This window comes from Pseudochaenichthys georgianus, chromosome 8 (assembly GCF_902827115.2).
Source record: "Pseudochaenichthys georgianus chromosome 8, fPseGeo1.2, whole genome shotgun sequence".
In the NCBI taxonomy this organism is placed as follows: Eukaryota; Metazoa; Chordata; class Actinopteri; order Perciformes; family Channichthyidae; genus Pseudochaenichthys; species Pseudochaenichthys georgianus.
The window spans coordinates 13,171,915-13,197,238 of record NC_047510.2 but is presented as its reverse complement, the minus strand read 5'-3'; the positions used below and the strand labels follow the sequence as shown (position 1 = coordinate 13,197,238).

The following is a 25,324-nucleotide window of genomic DNA, read 5'->3' as shown; positions in this document are numbered from 1 at the left end:
CCACTTATGTATTAAAAGAAGCCTGATCTGTGTCCCAATTTATACTACACACTAAAAGCATACTGCATGTACTCCTTCAAGATATTTGGTAGTTAATATGCAAGAAAAGTCTGTGTTCAGCTTCTATACTAAATACTAACTGTTAGCTCTAGGTAATATATCTATAATATACTCATTTGTAGTTAAAGGTGGGGTATGTAATTTATTTCAGAAACACATTTTGTTATATTCCATGGAATGCTCTCAACATCCTGATAGCAATGAATATATGAAATGCTTTGACAATAAATACATAAAAAAATGTCATCTGTGGAGCTGTAAAAAGCACGACCAATAATTTTAGCCGGCCCAGCTAAAATAACTGGATGGCCTTCCATCTGTGCACAAACATCTCGTGCCCTCATTGGTCATGTGCGCGTTCGTGTGTGTGTTGGAGGAGGGGCTCTGTAAGGAAGTGGCAGATTTTTTCCGGTTGTGTATTTTCAAATTCTAGTGCACTCAAGCTGGTTTCTCCAAAATTACCTACCCCACCTTTAACTTCAACATTTAAAAAAAAAATCTTCCCGGGGTTGTATGCCCCCGGACCCCCCTAGGATGTGAGGTCCACCCCCAAATAAAGCAGGTTAAAATAATTAAATTGCATACATTTTCTTTTAGTAAACACTGAAAATGGGTCCCAGAGACCCAAACAGCACACAAAGGTTAAAGGTAAGCATATAATAATGTTAAAATGTGCTAAATCTATATACTGCAAAAAACAAAAAAAAGAGGAGTAAAAGTAGCTCACAATTTTCTGTCTGCCAAATAATGTAGCTGTACTGTTTTTACAGTTTTACTTTGAGACGTAAAAAAAAGGTTTGTGTGATATATCTGCCTAGACACTCTAACATTAAGTGTGACTCAAAATTATATGGAGCATAATCTCCACCCACACTTATTTCTTTCCCATAGCATATACATTTCTACCAACATATGTCGAAGCAAATATTAGTAGGAGAACTCTTCGATGTGACGCTAAGGAGAATTTATGTCTCCAGGGTAGTTTTTTCTGCTTTGTTTTTTTAGGTAATATGGTCGCCTGTCAAGGAGAATTAAAGAATTAAACTCTTCATTTTGGGTTAATATTAGAACACCTTTATAAAAGACAGAAAGCTAATTCTCAGTAAGACTCAGGTGTGAGGGATCATGGGTAAAGTAGGTCACTGGTGATAAGATAAGACATGAGGGAAGGTTGGACTCATGTTGGCCTTGATAACCTGGCCATGTGTCAGTCGTTTATTCAGTAAAGCTTCGTCCTTGACAATCTGTTGAATCCAGAGCGGCTTCGAGGCAGCATTGGAGCATCATAAATAAATGCCGTTCACTTGTTTAGACAATGTTAATGATATTATTTCCCCACAAAGCGAAATGACTCTGAAGGCTGGCTTTAACGGTGCGGAAGTCATTCGTGGTCTTGTGGTGTGTTTGTCTCTGCCAGGGTGTTCTCTCTGTGCTTTAATGAGGCTCACTCACAGTTTTCAGGGAACATCAACACATTCACAATCCCCCGTCTCGTGTTGTTTTAACTGTTGCTCAGCTGACGTTGTTAGAACCCCTTAACACTTCTCCATCCTAGCAATTATTATGCATTTTATTTTGTGCGGAAATTATTCAAAGACATCATTTTATACTGCCAACCGTTATCACACTAATTCATTCAGACATAATCCCTGATGAGACAAAACTCTCCAATGAGGCTCTACTAATTAGCTCAAATGTGCACCTTGTCATATTTAACCTCCTGTTGAATTTAACACGTTGTGAGCCCCGAGATTAAACCTGGGGCTAAAGAGCTGAATGCACGTAGAGACACCCAGGAATACATGTGTGAGTTGTCCACAGAGCTCCAACAGGAAGACGTAGCCTCACAGAGCGTAGCGCTGCATTACCTGACCGGCATGTAAAGCAGGCTGCACTCGCTGCACCCCTCCTCCACCTCCGGCTCTTTCTCATGTCGTCATCCTTTCTGCACCCCCGCCCCCCTCTAATCTCAACCACGCTTTACTCTTTCCCCCCTTCAATCCTCCTCCGGTTTGGCATCCCGACGTTACCGCAGCCCCTGTCCCCTTCTGTGTGTCATTTAAAATACACCTACACTAGCCACCACGGAAAATAAAGGCTGCACAAGAGGCTGTGTGCAGTCTACACTATCGTCCATTCAGCCTTCGTCTAGCCTGCCGAGCATATGCAGCGCCCGTCACCACAACAACCAGCATAAACACAACAGGCGTGGAATCTAATCCTAGCTCGTGCATCCTTATCAGACACAAACACACACACACACACACACACCCTTCTCTACAACAGCCTCCAGCTTGCAGTCCCGTCTCACCTGCAGTGCACCTGTCCACTACTCCAGTCATCCCAGGCTGTCGGTCAGGTGCAGCGATGCCTCATGGTGTTTTTTGCCCGTCTCACCCTCCCTCTCCCTTCGCTCAGGCCACCTCTCTCCCCCTCTCTCTCTAACTCTCCCCCTCTCTCTCTCTCTGTCTGTCTGTCTGTCTTGCTCTCTAGTAGCACATGCGGCGGAAACTCTTTATTTAATTCATTACAACACCAGCCGATTAACTCCTTCGCAGATGGGTGGCTGGCTCCTGCTGGTGTTGGCTAATTGAGCAGCGGGCTGCTTGACTGGCTGCTGCGCTGCGCTCCTCTCCAGCTCCTCCTCCCCCCCTCCCTCGCTCCTCGCTGTCCATGCTCTGCACATCCACGAGATGACAAGAAATCCCAGGTTCTGCTGCTGCCTCCCCGTAAACGGAAAATACTTTTGCATCTGTCCACTCTCCCGGCTTTTTTTTTTATTTACCTCTGTCTCGTTAATTCTCTCTCCCTTCGGTCTTCATCATTGCACAATTCTTGCTCTCTTCGTACAACCTGACCTTTGCAACGCGATATCCCTACTTGCCATTTATGGGAGAGGTTGCCACGGCAACTATGGACTCCACCTGCCTATCACCCGCCCTCCCTTGCTTGCTCTCACTCACTCAATTGCTCTCTCTCTCCCTTTCATTCTCTTCTCTCCCCTGATGTTCTTTTCTGTCATGTCTTTACACTAAATCTAACCCTTTTTCCTCGATAGCAGCAGTAGAGCTCACACAATGAGAGAGTGTGTGTGTGTGTGTGTGTGTGCGCGTGTGCATGTGTGTGTGTGTGTGTGTGTGTGTGTGTGTGTGTGTGTGTGTGTGTGTGTGTGTGTGTGTGTGTGTGTGTGTGTGTGTGTGTGTGTGTGTGTGTGTGTGTGTGTGTGTGTACCTGTGCATGTCAGTCTGTGAAAGTGGTCAAATGATAAACTACATCTTATGGGGGAGAATAATCGATAAGAGACAGAAAGCAAAGGAGAAACATTATCCCTAATTGTTTAGAGAACAGCATTAGCATTTAAACATTCATAAAGTGTGTGACTTCCCATCCTCCTTCACACCTCAACAGAACCAGTCTATGTAAAGTCCTGGCTGCAGAAAATAAAACAAAGAAAGCTTGGCTGTGACAGTTTAATGACAACCTCTAATAACCCCCATACAAAGACCCTCTGACAGCCTTTCCTTATTCTCTCTCTCTCAATTAGCACAATGTGTAGAAATTGTCCTGACGAGAGACAACCTGATGATACCTCACCTACAGTGTTACGTGTGCATGTAAAATAGGCCTGTCTACATGTGACATATTTTTGTCTCTAATCAAATTGACAGTATTGATCAGTTTTCCACGTACAGTATCTCTGACAGGATAGTCCTGAAAGAAAAACAGAATCCCATTCCCCAGGTATGACTTTTTACCTGTTCTCGTGCAGCCCGCTCTGACGTCCCCCTCATGCTGGCGTGGGAGGCTGAGGGAGAGGGTGGGGTGTGGTGTGGGCTGTGATGCGGATGCTGCAGTTGCTGCTGCTGCTGGTACTTGCTCTTCAGGTGGTCCATGAAGGCGTCCCTCTTGCGCTCCATGTCCACCTTGTGCAGGTTGGTGAGGGCCTCCAGGCTCTGGGCCGCCGTGACCGTGTGCCGGTGCTCCGACGTGTGCACAAGGCCGACATTGGAGAAGCGGCGAGCGCTGTTCCCCAACGTCCGGTACTCTCGCGGATACTCCAGGTCATCTGTGGAGATCATGTGACTGCCACCACGCTCGGGATCTGTGGGATGAGGACATAGGGATAAGGGAAAGGAAGGAAGAGGGAAGGGTTGGAAAGTGTGAGGTGATTCGACACCCACACACGCATGCAGAAAGATTTCAGGGTGAAGACGTGCATGCACACACAGCAGGCAAACATGGGTGGAAACAAAGGGAGCAAAGAGTGGGGGGAAAAGGCAGAGAGGACAGGAGAGAGAGAGAGAGAGAGAGAGAGAGAGAGAGTGACAACATTGAATTGGATGTTAGACTATGTGCCACCAGGATGTAGCATTTCCCTGCAGAATTATTGATTTCAAGTTCTGAAGGGAAGAAAAATGAGAAAGTAAAATGCTTCTGCAATAGATCAAAGCAAGAGGATGGGACTGTATTTGTTTGGCTGGATGTTCCATTGTGATATGCCTGCTTGTCATTTCAAGTGTCTTACGTTGTTTCCTTTGGAAACACAGAGAAGCAAAATGCTGAAAATTGAGGAAATGGAAAGTCAGTTGGGAACATGAGGCAACACTTCCTTTATAAATGTCCTTGTTCTCTTTCACCAACTACTGTCCATCTATCTGAGAGTTCCCTCCATCCCTTGACATTCTCTGCCACTTACTCTACATATTCTCACCGTCTCTTGGAGGAGAGGCGCATCACTCTGACAGCCTGTGGCCTTTTATCAGCGCTCTAATTGAAAAGAAACACTATTGAAAGCATGAGCAAAAAGGAGACAGCTGGAAGGAGACGGTATGGTAACAGAAAAAGATAAGTGACTGAAAAATTAAAATGTAAGCATAATGGAAGAGCAGGGAGCCATTCGCCCGGTGAGTTACCTTGCTTAGCATAACAGGCCCCGGCGTTGGCTAGAAGAGAAACATGCAAATGGTTAATTTGCGTGTTTGTGCACAGCGGTGCCGACAAACACACCAGGACACCATCACATGAGCATCAGCAAAGAGCCATCAGGAAATGATAGCACTTTCTCTGAATTACAACTAGTTAATGCATTATATATGCATTATAAGGGTTAACATATGGAGAAATGGTGGTTGGCTATGGATACTAAGTGTCTTATAATAACCTCTAGAATGGTAAATGAATATAGAACATCGTGCATTTTTACACACAGAAATTGTTTGTAGTTCATGTACTCATAGTGGACCAAATAGCAAATTAACTGTATAAACATCTAATTTAAAGCATGGTAGAGAAAATGTTAAAATCCAAAATGGATACAACTGGTGAGAAGCAGAGTATAAAAAGTGCTGAGGCTTAATAAGGCTGCATGAAGTGGACCATCTGTATATTAAGGGCTCATCAGCAGCATTAGCAGGAGCTGAGTGAGTAAGCAGCAGAGGACGGCTCCTCGGGGCAGGAGCAGCAAATGGACTGTTATAAACGCGCAGGAAGAGAGGAAGCCAGCCAGATGGGGGCCCAACGGAGCTGCAACGCTCTCCAGTGGACACACCTTAACACAGAGGAAGCCTGTAAAGGGCAGAAGGTCTGTGATCATTTCAACATAGCTGCAATCCGTCCGCATGCCCATCGTGAACCCATTTCTCTCTCTATTCATCCTCGGAGAGATATCACACTCAACTGTTTCAACACTGTGCCCTTACATCCACCATATTATGAAGTGCTGATAAACTCAGAAGGGGTGAAGCGCAATGGACTGACTTCCTGGCTAATAGCATTAGCATTGAGCTCTTTGCTGCGCATAAAGGCTGCCGGTCATGTTCATCTGGCCCACTCGCAGACTCCCAGATCTCTGGTTTACACTTCATTAGGCCGGAGCTTATTGTCAATCAGCTAACAAGGACCTGACACAAGGGCCCCATTACAATGGCTGGCAAAGCCGGGCCTATGAGGCTTATTATTGTGACCGAGCATCCACAACATGCAGTGAAAATCTGAGTAGGCTATGCTGCCTCTAGATAAACATAAAACTACGAAGATAATGTAACACTGCGTCGACAAAACAATGCAGCCTTATCAACCGCATAAAGTTTAAGTCCTTAGAGAAGTTAAAAATGCTAAACAAGCTGATGTCTTGCCAAAGGAAATTAACTCTACTTTTTAAAGATTTGCATCTCTTTGTACCACTGGTTTGGAATACAGCCTGAAAACTTTCTGCAGTTTATGGTTCTTTCTTGAGTTGTGTACAAAGCCACCAGCATGAGCAGCACAGCGGGAGAAAGAGATGTGTGGGCAGCAAAGCAAGAATAGAAAGTTATTCATCTTTACTTTCATTCGCAGCTTATGTATTTCCACATAAACTGGCAGACAATAACCCTGACAGCCAAAACAATCTGTGCAAACCCACGCAATGGCAGCGTAATTTAAACGTACATAAAAGAGCCTTAATGGGGTGGGCTTCCGGTGACCGATCTATCGCGAGAAAGCAGGGATTGTTGTCAGTAAGTCTGGATCTCCGGCAGGCCAAATTGCTGCTTTATAGACGGAGAACCTTCAGGAAAAGATGTAGCATGTTGGTCGACGAAATAATAGAAGATCTGAATGACAACGTGAGGCCACAATCAGGACCGATGGAATTTGAGCTCAGCCAATGAGGCCTCGGCTGCACTGCCAAAGATCGGGAGCACAGTCAAGAGCTTTCACCTGCCCAAATAAAACAGCCAACTGCGGAGGGACTTAAGAGATAAATAAGACAAACAGGCAGGGAGAAATGACCTGCATGGAGAAAAAGATACTACAAGGCAAAAATAATAAAACCTCCAATACAACCGGGAGTCCATCTCCATTTGTTGTTACTATCTTTATGCAAAAAAGCTTAAAACCGCCTTTCTTCAGGGGAGGTTAAACCACTGTTTGAAGCTGATCCATAAAAACAATGACAAATGGATTCATATTTATTGGAATGAAAAGTAAAACATTTCTATTTAATACACTTTCTTCTGATTCGCCAGTCTACACCGCCTTCAGGAGGTTATTTTTACATGTAGTGAAAATCAGTCCGTGTCATGAGGCATTTGCCAACTCACCCACCACAAATATCATCACACAAACATAATATTCTGTATCATCAAAGCAATATCCTGGACCACATATTTCCAAAAGGAAAGGTAACTTTTGATATACAGTTTCCTGCTGAACTTGACTTTAAATTGGGGAGAGGAGCTGCCGCTCATCGTATGCATGGACATAAGGTGTGGAGAATCACACGGTGAGGAAAGTGGGTTTGCTTTGATGGATTTGGAGGCGGTGTAGCTTTATAATGTAGGCATGTTAAACAAGTGGGTCAGAGGGAGTGGAGGGGTGTAAAGTAGCTCCAGTGTCAGAAGGAGCTGCAGACTGCACAAACAGGGCAGGATTCTTTAATAGCTTAATCCAAATTCAGAGGTACTTCAACTCTCTTCCTGTTGGCCAAAAATGCAGCAGTTTAAGGCTACATTAAATACTTGTGTATTATTATTTTTATTTGAAAACGCATGTACAGTATGTACTTAGGAGGATGCTAATATACACTTTCTGTCCAAAACACAAATATATTAAGTAAACCATCATAAATGAGACATAAGGCAATAATTCAAATTTGAAAAGATGAAATATGAGATTATTTTTCTATTGGAGCGACTATATGTTTTAGATTAGAGATGTCCCGATCCGATCACGTGATCGGGGATCGGAGCCGATCACGTGATTTTCAAAAAATCGGGGATCGGGAGAAAAAAATCGGGGATCGGGATTTTTTTGTTTTTGTTTTTTATAATTTTTTTTTATTATTATTTAATGTTACAAAACAAAAATGACCATGTTCACGTCTTAAAGTCATCCTGAGGACTTAGTTTTGGTTTAAAATTACACAACATCATGTATGTGTTGCTTTCTTTGGGCTTGTTTTCATAGACCTGGTTGCTTATTTCTCTGAAATCTGGCAACAGAGTGGGCAGGGCGCAGTGTCTAATAGTAGCAGTAAGCTAACGAGAGGCTACGTTCAGCTGGTGACTCGGGAGTCGGGACAGAGAAAATGTCAGGAGTTTGGAAGTATTATAAAATTGAAAGTGAAGGCAGTGTAACAGCCAGATGCAATGTTTGCAAGGCAGAGGTTCCGTGTGGTGGAAAGAACAGAGCTACGTTCAACACGACCAATCTAATACGCTACCTGAGAAACAAACACCAACAACAACACGGCGAGTACACAGCGGCCACTCAGGTACGGGCACTGAAACAACCGACACTTTCAGAGACTTTCAAAAGGAAAGAGAAACTGCCCCAGAACAGTGAAAAGGCCAACACAATAACAGCCAAGATAGCTGAATTCATCGCGTTAGATGACCAGCCGTTATCTGTTACCTTTTTTTTCTCTTAATGCATTGCATAAAGATCGGATCGGGAAAAATCGGTATCGGCAGATTGTCAAAATCAAATGATCGGAATCGGATCTGGAGCAAAAAAAGGTGATCGGGACATCCCTATTTTAGATTGAATACAAAGTGGAAAAAGTTTTAGAAACAAAGGTTTCGCAGAGACCAGACGGATTGATGTGAAGTGTTTTGTGATGTAGAAATGTTAATAATTAATGTGTACTGAAAATGAGTCTCTGAATAGTGTCTGTCAACTCTGAGGCACATACAGTACAGCACAAGGTCTTCTCTCTGTGATTTAAATAGTCTCGCCTGCGCACCGGTTAAACATCAGGGATAAGAAGTGCCATCAGTGAATACATAAACAAGAAGGTATTAAATCGAAAATGATATCGCAGGTTTAATGAAGTCCACGAGACAGAACTTTCTATGCAGAACATTGAGACAACGTTAAAGTGTGTTTACACTTCAGATATGCTCACCTACACGATCTATGAAAGGCATCACTTTTTATTTAATCAGACAAGTTTATATAGATAATTGTATTGACGCCTGCTAATAAAATGCCAAAGTAAGAGTCCTCTCTGTCACTTTAAATGATTCTGTATTCAAAACTAGATTTACACTAGATCCGTTTATTCATTGACATTTGATCAAATATATGGATTAATTCAATTATTATACGGGTCATTGATGTTTGCCTCTGTGTGGTTCTGTTGAAAATGTTATACCAAGAAAAAAACGTGTAGTTATCTTTGATCTGTGTTCAATATCAGATTACTATGTAGTGGCTTTTAATCTTTTAATGGTAATATTTAAACCAAGCATTAAATCCTCCATCGTATCTATTCTCAAGTCTCCTCTTTTATTCTTCCATGTTGAGCTAGTTCTCCATGCGATGTCCTCCCCCTGAAGGTGTGTCGTTATGCAGATGTTTGAGGAAGGCAAGGCTTCTCCATCCGATACAGAGCCTACTTTACTGCGAGCATGACAGGGCTCCTTGTGGGATGCCGGACGTGACAGCATAGGTGGGATAGACCAGCTGAATATTAACCGGAATGAGGGAAGAGGTCAAATCAAGTAGAAGTGGCTGCAAACTGCTAATCGGGCATGTCAATGAATGCTACAGGCAACAGGAAATAAGCCAATCAGCAAGGCTTGAAGCTGTTGGCAATTGTAACTCTATTCGCTCCAGTGGGAACAGTTTAAACAAATAACTAGAAGGAGAGGGGCATGGCGGGAATAGAAATACCCTCCTGTATGACCACCAATCAGGCTTCTAGAAACTCAAGAACCTATTAGGGGGTTGCATTTCACATAATATTAAACCTTAAAAATGACAGCTGTGGGCAATATCACCCACAGGAATATGAGGACAGTTGGGCCTTAACCATAACGTGCTGCTGTCGACTCTTTAGGATGTTATTTCTACGAAGACTTCCCCTGCTAAATAATTACAAATCCTGCAAAAGGACTGGCAAGGTACGCTATGAAACAGACCTTGAAATGTACTACAGCAAGTAGTAGACACTCGAGTTCCAATAAAGAAAACAGCATAAAGCGACTAAACTTGAAAGCGTAACATTTGTTTACATCTCTCCGATCTCATTCTTGTAGTGTTCGAGCTGGATTTGTTTTCTCTCTTCACATGCAACAATGAGGCTCCAGGTAAAAAGGTACATAAAAGCAGCGGCTTGTGCACTTCACTCTTTTTTTCTCTCTCCATTAAGGTATTCTCTGAAAGCTCAGAGGCACCGCGGTGGCAGGAGAGGAGAGTTAAAAGGGGTGAAATTGACGCTTGGGGATTGATAGCAAGACTTCAGAAAAGCTCAACGCCTACGTGTCTGCATTGTCTGACGAAGCAACGGGCGGAGACGGTGATAGGCTCACATTAAAAACTGACAGAAGCAACTGCAATCTGTTGCTCCACACAAGCTGATCATGCCCTCTTGATTAGTCCTCCTAATACATGGAAAATAAGATGATTGACACGGCCATCTTGTTCACCTATTGCTCTTCCCTGTCTATCCATCAGCCGTCTACGACCCACCCACTTTCGACTTTAGTTTCCCAGGGCAACACTGGGGACTACTGTGGAGGCAGCCTAGTTAAAATTGCAGCAGAAAAAGCACCTATATACACAAAGGCACGCACTCAGACAAATCGAGCATGCTACGGCTCCACAGCTCTATGGGGCCGTCTGGAGCTGAAAACTAAAATGCATGTGTGAATTTGTCTGGAGGAAAAATGCAACAGAAGCTGGATATATATAAATGTGACAGACTGGGTGCTGCTGGTGGGGGTAGTAACATCATAATGCACCTCTTTGTTCACTTGTCATCTTGCTAAAAGCCGGCTGTCTTTTTCATGAACAACAGAGGTCCGCCAGCAGGTGAGAAAGCCTCTTAATTAAAGTCAGTCAGCGCACTGCTGCGACTGGGTGTCAGGAAGGAGCTCCAGCCACACCTCATTACATCAGAGCTGCTCAGCTTACCTCACTAGGCGGATGCTGCCTTCAATGAGATGCTAGATAGAGGGAGCGGAGTGATTGAAATGGAAAATAAGACGTTTGGACAGCCTCCATGCCTGCCTGCATACTGAGCTACTTCAAACAGCTGCACCTCCTCTGACAGAGAGGCCTGGACCTCTGATCTCCACAGGGCTCAGCATTGACTGGTAGAGAAAGGTGGCAGGGGCTCAGTCAGAGACCTGCACTGCATGGAGAGCAGCTTAAATCAACCTCCAGGCATTTTATTTATTGTTTAATAAGCCACCAAACTTAGGCATATACCTAGAGTCATTCGTTGTTGTCATCTCATCTAGGGCTGAACGATTAATCGATTTGAAATCGAAATCGCGATTTTAAATGATGCAATTATCAAATCACAAAGCCTGCGACATTTTTGTTGTTTTTTTCTTCTTGTGTGTCAGTCATCCACACCAATCAGAAGTGCTGTGCTCCACATGTACCAGCCATTGTTAACCAATCAGAAGTGGCCCATGATAGTAGGTGATAGACAGATTGATCCAATCACCTGCCAAGTGCTTTTGAAATACTTTTCCAAATGGCTTCCAATGGAGCTTTCCTACATGGTTTGGTGAAACAAACCATCTAGGAAACATCACGTTTTACATCTATTGCAGGGTGAATCTTAAACTGAAGCTTGACTTTAAAGCAACCCAACGGAAGTTTCATGTAAGTTTAGTTCTTTCACTCGTAGCTCGGGCTGCGGGGGTGCTACAGATGGGAGTACGTTGATACGACCTTCCTAGCCGGAGTTCTGGCCGCATTTTACAATAAACTTCCGTTGGGTAGCTTAAAAACAAATATCGCAAATGAAATCACAATATCTGTCAGAAAAAAAATCGCAATTAGATTTTTCCCCAAAATCGTGCAGCCCTAATCTCATCACATCAAATCATGTAATGAAAAGACATGTGGAATATTTATAACCTTATGGCGGATTAACAATACAAAATTGAAGGTAGATTTTCACCACACAACGCTGACTGGAAACTAGTGGCTTTCTGAAAGGCAGGAAAGTGCACAGAAAACCCTAGATAATTATGGTTGATTGGAATTCAGCAGTAATAATAAGTGTTCATTACCCTCACCCATGCAAAGCCATCAGAACAATGGCAAAAGCTTAGCCAGTAAAAAAGAAAACAGATTAACGCAAGAACAATGGTGGTGTTGGGGTGGTGACACCTATTATTTAGAATGTAGACACTCATTTAGTTTCCAAATCATTCTAATATTATAGCCCATAAACTAAAGAGGGGGTGTTACACACAGTGAATGACGGAGGGAGCCGACTCCAGGCCTTAGTCATCATAAAATTCAAGCTGCTGACAACACAACCACATTCAGGACATGAACTGTAATAAGCTTGGTCTACGGCCACATGTACATAAACAACAACCATAAACACATCGAGCGCCAGGCAGTGCAGACAAATATTCCTGAACAACATGTACATGCTACATGATGACTATTCCATTGTGTACTATCTTGGTGGTATCTGATACCTCATTGATAATATTTCTCAAGTTATAAATATCAACAGGGTGGATTCTTTCTGAAACAAAGGCTAAAGTCTGTGTCCTCCAGTTTAAGGCAGCCCTTCTACACCCATGTCCATTCTTTGTGCCGTTCTTCTGTAACCAGAGGGGACCTGATGTACAGTTAAATAAAGCAAGGCTGAGGAAACTGCAACAGAAGGGTAAACATGTCCTCCCCAAATGTGGACAACATAAAACAAAGAAACAACATTTAGATAGCAGAGCAAACACACAAATATCTATCTGTACATGGTCAATTCTTCCTGCTGCCGTCAGGGATGGACGTACTGCTTCAAATGCCCAGTGAGCCTTCAGGCTAATCCCAAAGGATTCAACAGAGCAGCACGATGCAGCACGATGCAGCGCGATGCAGCACGATGCAGCACGATGCAGCGCGATGCAGCGCGATGCAGCGCGATGCAGCGCGATGCAGCACGATGCAGCGCGATGCAGCACGATGCAGCACGATGCAGCGCGATGCAGCACGATGCAGCGCGATGCAGCGCGATGCAGCGCGATGCAGCGCGATGCAGCGCGATGCAGCGCGATGCAGCACGATGCAGCACACTGCTGGGCCAGCGCGCCAAGCAATAAAACAAGACAAAGAATGATTTTGCAGTCGGGGAACAATGTTGTCTTGTCCTCACAAAATGACCACACTGAACTGCGACACAAGTGATTTAAAAGAATCAATGGATTTGTCTTGTTTTTACAAATGAAAACATGTCATGTCTATTTGGTATTTAATGGTGGTTTAAGAACTAATTACTAAGAGTTGCTGCCCATCACTACATGTTTCCATTTATAATGGGAACCTCCATTTACAGTTCACTAAGAAATCACGCACTCAATAACAATATGAATAGCTTAACGGTAGGGGTGCAACGATCAGTCAATTTAACGATAAACGAGCCAATAGCATCTATGCAGAATAACACATTTGAAACTCTTTTAGAGACGCATTTTTCAATTCCATCGCCTTTCTGTGTCATTGTTTCCTTCCAAGCACACCATTCTCTACAGACCCCAGCAATACAATTGTCAAGTCTTATCTTATTTGCTTTTTATGAGTTGAGTAAAATGGACATATGATATCGTCTTATATCCATCGTCTATATATATATATATATATATATATATATATATACCAGACCACCAATCTTCCACGATATGATTTCAATTCAATTATTGGGCCTATATATATATCAGTGTTTCCCAGGTTTACTGCTTTGGGGGGGGGCTGCCTGAGCGGGGGGGGGGGATTATTGTTATTGGAGCAGAGAGAGGAGCAGAGAGAGGAGCTGTGGATTATTGTCATCGGTTAATGCATCAGTGTTTCTTACGGTCAAAAACACTAAACTCACAACTTAAAATGAAAGTGTTGAGTTTATTTAATAAAAGAGCACATGTTCAATGTGAAAAGTGACAGTAGATATAGATTAGTTGCTATATATATATATATAAAAAATAATAAAAAATAAAAAAATATATAATTTCAGGGGGGGCGCGGGGCTCCGTTGGCAGGGCGCAGCGCCCCTCCAAGACAATGGTAGGGGAAGACACTGTGTATATATATATATTCAATAATTGAATTGAAATCATATCGTGGAAGATTGGTGGTATCAGGAAACAATCAGATAAAAAAACGATATATTCTGACGAAACAAAAAATAAAAGCCACCAATTAGCAGCTATTGATTTCAATAAAACAATAATTACTAAAGATAAGATCGGTTTCTTTCTTCACAGGAATACTAAAACACAGACAAAGCATGGAAAGACCAGACTCTCCTGAGGGGTCGACAGTGACTCTTCTCATGCAAACAGCCCCACTCTGTCAGAGCAGGTGGAGGAAAACACACAATCTGCTAGTTGTTTTTTCCGTATGTAGCTCACACATCGCCACATATCTCCCTTTAGAAAACACTTTAAACACGTGGAAAGCACTGCCACTGCAAAGGAAAGACACACACACTAAAGTCTACTTCACTGCACAGCCTGGCCTGAAGTGGAACCACTGTTAGTAAAAAATAAAAAGCGTCAAAAGAACACTCAGATGGAGGTCACTGGTAATAGAGTTCGCCCCGCGATGGCTCCCAAGGACTTCATACTAAATCACTCTGGAAAATAGGTCATTATCTGTCCCATAAGCCCTGTAATTTTAGGGGCATGCACACACTCACGTGCACACACACAGACATGTGCATGTTGGTGCATAAAATGTAGAGGACCCAGTAACTGAAATGTGACGGATGGGATAACATTTGGTGGAGAAGCTTAAGCAGTAAAGAAAATCTTAGGACATAAGTGAAGGATTTAAGAAGCCTTCCTCATCAGAGCTGATTCACACAGCATCTGCATATTCATGAGAAGAGCCGGGTTATTATGAAGGAGGGAGTATGAAAAGTATTTTATCCGATTTGTTTATAGTCACAAACTACCAGAAAGCTACATGTAATGTTAAAGGGGTCGTGTGCAGTGATGAATCCACTGAGAATTATCTGCAGCTCTGCAATTCTTCCTACAAATGTAGTGTTCTGGTTCAGTCTCAACACGAGCTTTCCTTTTCTTAATAGGGTTCAATAAACTTGTATATTTCTCTTTGTCTCCTGTAATGGAGCATAAGGCTATTGTTTAATTATACATGAGACAAACGGCATTGGGCCATGTCAGTGTTGTGTTTCTGTCAGCTTGTTATTCTCCTGAACCCACGTGGTCAGGTGGAAAACAGATATTCATGCATCTTTAAAAGGTAACACCTGTAACACAAAGCAATGTTTCCCTGTGTGGGTTCCCTGTGTTCTTTGTCCTGTGCACACATACAGGCTTCTGTCAATGGTTTCACATTCTACTGATCTACTGTGCAGCTGGCAGGGAGCACATAGAGCGACAACAAAAGGCAGGGACGAATAAGACTGTTGCAAGTAATGGATGTGAACAAAATGTTCCCAAAAAGAAAGGATGTGCGGAGGACACAGGCTACCTTTAAACAAGGCAAATACACCTTGGTTGTCAAATCAAGACCAACCACACCGTTTTGTAGAATACATTTAGTCAATAGTCAATGTTTTGCAAACAACATACTGCAATAGGCTGCAATGTTAACGGCATTTTCTCAACAATTGTTTTAACACACTTGTAAATGCTTTGCCTAGGCTTGTGCTTTGTATACTTTCTGATATCTGCTTTAATAATAATACTTTTTTATAGCGCTTTTCCTATATGTGTGAATCCTTGTTATGTTATTCCTACAAGTCATTTCCTATAATTGTTAACAAGTTGTGCTGTAAAGTAGCCCGTATGTTTAGCAAACCTGCACGGTACAAATCAAGACCAGAAGGATTAAATAAATATCAATTTTACTTTCAGAATGTTATAACAAAATAAAAGTAATTACAAGCTGCATGTTTAGCAACACATTGCTGGTAGCCTATAAAGGTCTTACAGTAAGACAGTATTCCTTGTTACTGCCTCACTGGCTGCAGGTTCATTAGGCCGGCTCTGGACAGGGCAGGCCTCTCACTGTGTCTCGCCTCCAGAGTCCAACACACCGGCAGCATCAGGCTGATTATACAACAGCCTTCTGCAGGCATGTTGCCAACACTGTCACAAGCAAACGGGAGGTGTCCAAACTTTGTGGGAGAGTGCGAGCAAGGAGGGCTTTTTAATGATATACTGCAAGTACTAACTTTCACGTTTTTAAATCTCTGAAAGTGCTCCCTTGGGTAAACACAGCAGGTGCATAATGAAAGGAGTTGAACTAATGTCTCTGTACCCAGTACCAAAGAAACAAACAAGGCGCTGCGGTAGGAATGCAGGATAATTGCACACAGCATTTTTGTTGTTGTTCTTCTGTCTAATTAAACACTTAAGCGCCACAACAAGATTATTATTAGTAGTGAAAGCCAAAACCCGATTTGTGCTGCTAGGATTGTAAGCCTAAGGATTCCTAATGATCGTGTAATGATGTGTAATTTGCAGTAAATCTTGTCGCCGCTGCTGGTTAAATGAGCGGATCGCAGTTGGAGCAGCACGGTTAAGGTTACCTCTATACGGGACAGGATTACTAAACTGCATCTGACATGTGGTTTGTTGCCTTCTCTCCCGGCAGACCTGCTGCCAAGCCTCTTGTAGTGGGTATTAGCACACTGCCATTCCCATCGCGGACAGGGCCAATGGGCTAACCTAACAAGCAGTCTCCCACAGGAACACCTCTGTTGTCAGATTAGTTAGGCTCTGGCCAGTGGGTTATCAATCACAGTGGTGAATTACATTACAGATTGAAATTCATTCATCACTTTCATCGTCTGATTAAATGATTTCCCAGAACAGATGTAGGCCGGAGCGATGGAGACTAGGGGAATGTTGCAGAGAGGACGCATTCAGCTCCGGCCAAACAGAAGTGGCTGTGAGCAATGAAACTGAGGAAAATGAATTTCGAGGTGATAAAAACCACAACTGGGACACAGTTTGACTACATTTCCCTCAGCAGCTGTTTCACCTAATGGGTGTTTAACATTCACAAGTATCATTGTACTTGATTTGATATTAAATGAGCTATGATTTTGAGTTCTGAAATGTACGATGAAAGCGCTTGTGACAGAACAAGACTTCTGGCAGTGTGCAGACGTAGCTGCCGGTTATTAGCACTTAAACTATGCCACAGCAGCTGAGTCCCTGCAAACAAGGACAAACATGAGGTCCTCAGGGAGAGTCGCAAAGGTTAAACTGAAGAGCGCCAATGGAGATGAAACAATGAATGACCTGGATAGCCTCAGTCTGAACTGCAAAAAGCTAAACACAACTTGGCACAGCTTTTCTCATCAGTAAAGGGATCATTTCTCTTTGAAAATAAGCTGGGGTTCATACGTAAGACTTTCTCCTCTTTAAATGATAAAAAAATCTTCATTTAATTGTAATGCTACTGGCAGAACTGGTTTTAATTAAAAGCGCAGGAGGCAAAAGTAACCTCCAAAAAAACGAAGAAAAGACTCAATCAAAAAAGCCAGAAATTACAGGAGATGAGTATGACATTGGCTGCCAGGGCAGATAGGTCGCCGTGGCAACAGGTCAGCTGTTCCACAAAGCTGGTAAACACACACACACGCATATTAGTCCGACAGGCACACGGTGTAATGTCACGCAAGCATGATGGTGCGAGACGCAGCGAGTGACAGATGTGCCACGAGCAGGGCGGCAGAGTTTACAAGTTGTCGACTCAACATGGCACAGATCTGTGTTATGACGCTGATAGTCAAGTGTCACAGTACAAACTGCTGTCTGTCATCAGAGATCAGACACATGGAGACTGAGAGGATATGATGTACTCTATGTGGGGGATGTTCCTGTCTTTGCAGGAAATGTTGTAGAGGACTGAAGTTAACTGAATCTAAATGAAACCCCATTGATATCTTCAAATCATGCTTTTTTAAATAATGTTCTTTAGTGAACCCTAAACCCTGATCTAAGAGGACAGCTTGATCAGAAAATACACATGGTGTCATAAATACAAGACGCAATCTGTCTTTGAAGCGGAATGAAAACTGTGACACAGATGAAAGATGAAATCCCATATTCAGAACTCCAGCCTGTTTGAGGAGGGGGAGTGGGGAGTGGGGAGTGGGGGGGTTGTCACGCCTCTTTCTGATCCAGGAATGAGTGAGGAGATGAGCGGCACACAGCAGTCCCTAGTGGGCTGTTAGAGTAATTGCTTGTTTCACCTGTCCCTAGAGCAGTGGTTCCCAAACGGTGTGCCGCGGCACACTGGTGTGCCTTGAGGCAAGTCCGGGTGTGCCGTGGGATTTTGTGACAACCATACGTTATTATTGCAATATACAACTACACAAAAATAATTATTTTTTAATTTACTATATCAGTACTTTGTAGGTTTATATGTACGTAATCTGCGCGATTTGCGTCATATCTCCACGTGCAGTGCTGCTGCATAAACATGGCTGAGTCAGCGATAACTTTCGAGGGGTGGGGGTATGCCCATTATTTTGAGTTTGTCCGAAGAATAGACAGGAATGTGACGGTGAGGTGCAAACTGTGTCCAGGCCAGAAGCTGTTATCCACTGCTGGAAACACCACGTCAAACCTCAACAAACACCTGCAAAGAACACATGCTTTTTTGTTTATATCACGTAGTCTGTTCTTCTTCTCTGTCTTCCGGTTGTTGCCTGTTTTGAATGACAAATACACACTACCGCCGCCTGCTGGTAAGGAAAGTTATTGCCACTCACGCATGCGCAGTTCGTACGTGCTCGGCGAGTAAAGTAACGAGTTACTTTATGTAGATAGTAACGAAGTAGTGTAATATATTATTTATTTTTTTAAGTAATATGTAATATATTACATTTTTTTAGTAACGACCCCATCTCTGGAGTTGGCGTTTTCTACTCTGATTTACATGAAGAACGACAGGAGGTCACGGCTCTGTTGAACAGGACGTGCGAGTGGCCTCTCCTCAGTGCCACCAAGGATTACAAAATGCTGCGCGCCCCGACAGGCACATGTATCTCACTAATTTGTAAGTCGGCAAAAATATTTACAATAGCACATGTTTCAATGCTGATTGCTGAAATGTTACATTTATAATTTGTAGTTCAGGACCATGGACAATGCAGCTTCTTTGCATTGACAGTTCTCTGTGCTGAATTTCTGCTGAGTTTCCTTTGCCTCATTTTTAATGTTGTGACCTGTCTGGTTTACATGAGTGTGTTGCTGCTTTGATGAAGCCTAATTTGATAAAGTTTCAAATTAATTTCTGAAATATTTCGTTAATAAATATTTCATGAGTAATATAGTTGTCTTTGTCACATTTTATTTGGCATTAGTAAATAATTATGCACATTTACAGATATTGTACATGATACATATGAGTGATAACACGTGTTATAAGGGCTATTTTGCACAATAGGTGTGCCTTGAGATTTGTACTTGTCCTTTGGTGTGCCTTGGGCACAAAAAGTTTGGGAACCACTGCCCTAGAGGATATCACAAAGCAGGATGCAGACAGCTCAGTAAAACTCCATCTCCACCTTCTGCTCCACATACTGTATACCCACTGCCCATGTGTCTGTGAGACAAAGGGCTGAGCAGGACATTAACACCTCAAATACTTTTACTTGAGTGTGGCACTTTGTTAAACAGCTACTAAAATGACATTACAACCATTTTCACTATAAATTAGGGAAATGAAAAGTACATCTTGCTGTTTTGGCGAATAGAAGGATGGCACATTTTAAGTTTTAATTACACTAGTGGAAATATGGCGAGGGACATTAGGGATGAGAAGTGATAAGATGTTATTGATATCGATTCGATTAACAACATATTACACAAGACTCGAGTCTCTTTTATTTACCACTTAACCTTTCTAAATAATAATTGTCTTCTACTTGAATTGCTCCAGCCCAATGAAAATGAAACGTGATACAGCACTACTTTACATTGTTGTACATGCGTAACCATCAGAAACCATTAAAAGGAGAAATCAGGAGTCATTGAAGGATGCAGAATAGGCCACTTAGGAGTCATTCTCAATGGGAACCGGTTCTCAAATCCCATCCATATGAGACATACGATAGATGTGATATGAATAGAGTTGAGTATGGCTGAGTAAAAGCTGGAAAGCTCTTTTTCCTCTTAGACATTGGGAATGGACATTTCCTGATAAGTGAGGTAAAGCTATTCATTTGCATAATTTATTTATCAGTTATCCTTTTTCAAGAGGCGAAAGCAGCAGAAATGAAAAGAAAGAGAACAATAATGTATTTCTATGAACATTAGAATGTAAGCATTATAGTAGACCCCCAAAATAAAAACACATAATTATCTTCCTGTAATGTCTGAAAAATGTTTAATAACTGCAAAAGTTTCATTACATATTGGGCTTGGCAAACAATAAATACAGATTTCTTTAGAAAACAAAAAGTGTTGTGATCCCTATGGACTGTTTTTACACGTCTACAATTAGTTTTAGACGCCTGAAATAAAACACGTATAAGTAACAAGTCAAGTATTTCCTGTTTGAAGTGTTTCGTTGCTGCGAGTAGCTTGTTAAGCGTGTATCTTGTACACTTTTCCCATGATAAATACATACATGTTTTCTCTAGCTAGTATTGCTTCCATTCAGTTTCACTTACAGTATGCTGTGTTAATGCTCCGCTGCCTTTTCTGCAATCTCCACCATTATTCAATGTCCTTGTGGTTGTGTACGGCATTGGTGAATAATCCAGAGTCATACATTTTATTTGTACATCCTGCTCGTCTGTCATTGCTCTGCCTTTTGTGTCTTTGGACGTCCTACTACAATGTCCAGACACTAATGGCCATGCAGTAATGTATGCCACATCATGTGTGCGTCTATCTTTGGATGCTGGTTTTCCATGTACTCATCATCATGCATTGATCTTTGCGCACATACATCAAGGGTAACAGCAATTTCTGCCAACACCGCATTCTCCTTCTCCTCCCCATCATGCCTCTAACTCTTTCTTCCATCAGCGCGCATGTGTTTAGAGCTTATCATGTGGGTTGGTGTGCACGGGGATGAATGGGCGGGGCAGCCTTTGAGAGAGGGAAGCATGGGTTTCCGTGGTGATTTAGTGTAGGTGAACAGGGATGAGCAGCCAGTTGGCACGCAAGACGAGAAGTAGATGATGAGTTAGGCGTTAACAAGCTGTCACTGCCAACACAACACAGCGCCCACTGCAACAACAACAACATCAGCTAAGAAAAGCCTGGAGTTCCAAACAAAAACAAGTAGGTGTACTCTGTTCTACCCACAGAGGAAGGGTACAGGCTTGGACAAGTTCAATTAAATATAAATGTGTTGATGATATCTCTACGCGTATGAAAGAGGTTCCGCTGTGAGTTGCAGTTTTGTGAAAGTTAGAAAAGAGAAGCAAACTTTCCGTCATCTTCCAGACTAACCCCAATGTCACAGCTCGCTCCCAAACAGCTTACCGCAGCAGGACAAGGATTAGAGAAGGTTGCTAGCACAACCACAGCTGTCAAAATCTATCAAACCGAAAAAAGAGACAAGTTCAAATGTATTATTGGGCACTTGACCTTGTTTTTGACTAAAGAAATGCCAGGAAGTAAACAAAAAGGTTAGTCAAAACGTTTTAAAATGCAACTTTTGATTCATTACACAACTATACTTTCAAATCTCTAAATGCTACGATCAAAAATCCCTCCTACAGTGTTCGTGCGAGGCTATTTTTAGTTACATGGAACATTAGCCTGATGGGATCAATAGCTGTGGGGCTTTCATGCAGGCATGTTAACATTTCCTATCCACTGACTCTCAGAGCACAAGCAACATGTATCCAAGTTAAAATGACATGAGTGACACTAAGTGCAATATGATTGGACATTTGACTTCTATCTTAACGCTGCCAATCAAATCCACAGGAAAGCTGCCTCTCCGGACTACCAGAAATATACCGGCTATCTCGCCTACAAGCAAAAGCAGGATACTTGCTGGGGCCTATACTAGCAAGTGAGAAAACGGCACCATTTACATAGAGACATCAAGAAATGTCTTTATATGTGATAGTTCCTTCCCCTTTCTTCTTGCCACCTGTTGGCTGAATGAAAACTGTGACAATTGTTAAGGGTTCTGCCCCAGAGCACTTGGCAGAGGCGCCCATGGCTGATCCAGTGAGCGCTAGCACTGATTCACAACTAGTTGAGAGACGGGGAGAGAGATATAGAGATTGACAGATTTGGAGACAGAGAGTCAAAGGCAGCTACTGGAAGAGGGAGGCTAAGAATAGAGGTGGGTGACACTGAAAGCTACAGATGAGAAATGGGAATACAGAAGCTGGCAGAAAGAGGTTGGTGAAGAGGAGACAAATTGATGGCTGAGGTGTGTGTTGAAAACTAAACCAAAAACTGGGGGAAGCGCCAGTAAAAGTGGGACAAGGGGGATGTGTTGACACAGGATAATGGAGTGAGAGGGAAAGAAAAACTAAAAGAGATAGATGGACTTTTTGAAATAGGGTTGTATGAGCTACTTATCCATAGTATGTGTACATACGTACATACCAGTAGATGGTGTTCAAGAAGCTAACCAATGTTTTGCTGTGGATGGGGCAGGAGTACCTACAAAGTCAATTTCATTATAAGTGTACACTATACTTAAAACATGTATGACCTTGTTACCTTGCCATGAGACAGTCCTTTTACAGAGAACTGAAGCCATCATATCAATCAATGCTCTCTTTAAACTACAAGGCTTCATAGGGGAAACAACTGTAATTTCTTTCTGAACGAACAAAGCGTTTAAAAAAAATAAACCTTTTGAGGCAAGCATTCCGCAAGTTATTTTTAATGGGGTCCTCAGTGTTTCCCACAGATCTGAAATATACTTGGGCGGGTGGTGGCAGCCGGGGGGGGGGGGGGGGGGGGGGGGGGGAGAAAAGAAGAAAGCAGCTCCAACACCTGTGTGTATGGGAACGCCTCTGGTGCTGGTCCATTCGTCTGTTGGCTTTGTTTATATGGATAGAATGGCTTCAGCTCCCTGTTGAAAAGATATTTCTCGCTGCACGGTAAAGAGGTCAAAATATTTAAATATAGAGTATGCTTAAACTGGTAATGATATTTTAATGGTAAGGCTTTCTTTGTAGGTGTTTTAAATACGTTTATACGCTAATAAGCGCAGGATATTAACCCACTTTAAACTATCACAAATATCCCTTTCAGGAAGAAGTGGTCATGGGGGCCACAGGCCAGATGAGCAGTGGGAGTAGAGGGAGCAGAATGGAGGAAGCCGGGTGAGCAAGGTGTCCTCCAAATCCATTTGTCACCCATAGACTCATTAGTGATTTTATGTGGGCTTTCGGTTATAAATAGGCTTCCGACCGTGTGTTTGACAGGAGGGAGTCTAGGATTGCATGGCAGGACATTAATCTTACCAGAGTGCTCCCTTAAGACGGACGTATCCCCCCAAAACAAGCACACTATTTCAGCAGTCAGGTACTTTCAAGCTTAAAAGCTTGAACATATTTCACGGCATGTTCTCCAAAAGCACTGTCTCTTATTCTTGCATCCCTTTCTCACAGCCTCTCAACATGTAACACTCTCACTGCCTTTAATTAGAAAATCTAACCACTTTGCTGTACAGCTGACATCTGGTGATGTTCTGTTTCTGACCTGCTGCTAACCCTCTGGCCAGTTGGAGCAGATGTGCACAAGTGCTCCATTTCCTCTGTCTGTAGATGGCACCTCTAGCTACAGCTTTGCCCTCATGTCATGAAAACCCCCAGCCGAACACAAAGTATTTCAAGCTCCACAAATCCAGTCTCCCTTAGCATCAGCACGCATCCACCCAAACCCAGGTGGCTCCCAGGTGGCCTCCTGCTGACCTCAGCATGGCTCTTTGATCCAGCTGTGGATCATCGGGGCATAAAGCGGTCGCTGAGTCCAGGGAATGAATAAAGGAGGCTTGAAGCCACGGCTCAATCAGGACCTGAAGCCTGAATCGGCCAGTAGCTGTTTAAACAGACGCATCTTTCTGTTGGTCCCCTCAGTCTTCACGGCCACCTAATCTAGTGACTTATTGAGCAAAGAAATGTAAAATGTCAAATCATAACATTAAAACAACTGTGACCGAAATATGAATGGAATATGCAACCATTATTATATAGAGTACAATGTCAGGCTGCAGACTGAGTTGCTCAAGACTCTTGATACTTAAAAGGCTATATGATTTGTGTCTAATAAAGTTTAATATCATTTCAAATCAATTTGATAATGGAAAGGTCTTGCGTGATGAACATAGGGAGAATTAGAAGGATGCTTTAAAGAATATATCAACTCAAAGAGAATGAAATGACTATCTTTACACATATTCAAATGTGTTTCTGATGCTCCAAAGTGACTTCAATTAGTTGTGTTAAATGTGTTATTCCAGGTTTGTGAATGAATCCTTAAAATTACATAATGTTCCAATTTAAAGTGAATATTTACATTGATACAGACTGGGAGAAACTCATTCATTGGGAAGTTCATCCATAGGGTGATGGTCATTCTGTTTAGTCAGTTCTACAGAGACTAATGAGGGGAATCCAATTGTGCTGACTGGCAGCAAGTGAAGGCAACATGTGTATGTATTCTCTCTGATCGTTAAAGAGAGCTGACAAATAAAGAATTGAAACCACAACTGGTTCTCATATTTCACGAATAACGACATGATTGAGTTTGTAAAAACAAACCGGTTAGTTTTCATTGAAGTAATTATCAATTAGCACGTCAAAATATTCTTTTTTTTTTTCTAAGTACAGTATTTTGTTGATTTAAATTCATTTGGGGATTTCTGTGTTTTGCTGTAACGTCCTTCTTATTTTTAATTATCCATATATTGGATTATTTTCAGATTTTGGTTTAACAAATAATCTAAATCCCCACAATTCCCTGTTCAAGAGAGGTTGATCTTGCTTTGAGGCGAGATGAAGACGTTCAGCAGCTTATGGCAAACAAATTATGTGTGGGCTCATGGACACAAAGTTTCCCTGGACAGAAGAGTGAGTTGAAGGCCTGTCCTTCCTGATGGTGCGTGCGTGCGTGCGTGGTGTGTGTGTTGTGTGTGTGTAGCAGAAGAAAACTATTGTTCAAGAATTGTGTTGCTGATATAGCGAGAACATTATGTTGAGAACACATTCCCACAGAGAGCTAATACCAGAGGTCGACTGTTCGTGTCGGGCCAATGTGACTGCACAGGAAATAGGAAGAAGTATATCAAAGGGAAACATCACTGAGGGTAAGATGGAGCTCTCAGAAACACTGCC

General features: G+C 42.5%; 1 protein-coding gene across 7 annotated transcripts in view; it reads right to left on the bottom strand.

Annotated features, from left to right (window-relative positions):
• The window catches only part of srcin1a (SRC kinase signaling inhibitor 1a), a 138,093-nt gene that overhangs the window by 41,847 nt on the left and 70,922 nt on the right, over positions 1-25,324 (bottom strand). For all 7 annotated transcript variants that reach the window (XM_071203984.1, XM_071203988.1, XM_071203982.1 and 4 more), the window contains exons 2-3: positions 4,974-5,003; positions 3,816-4,162 (exon numbers count right to left, since the gene is read on the bottom strand). In XM_071203984.1, the coding sequence (XP_071060085.1) occupies positions 3,816-4,162; positions 4,974-5,003 (377 nt within the window). The remainder of the gene's footprint in view (positions 1-3,815; positions 4,163-4,973; positions 5,004-25,324) is intronic.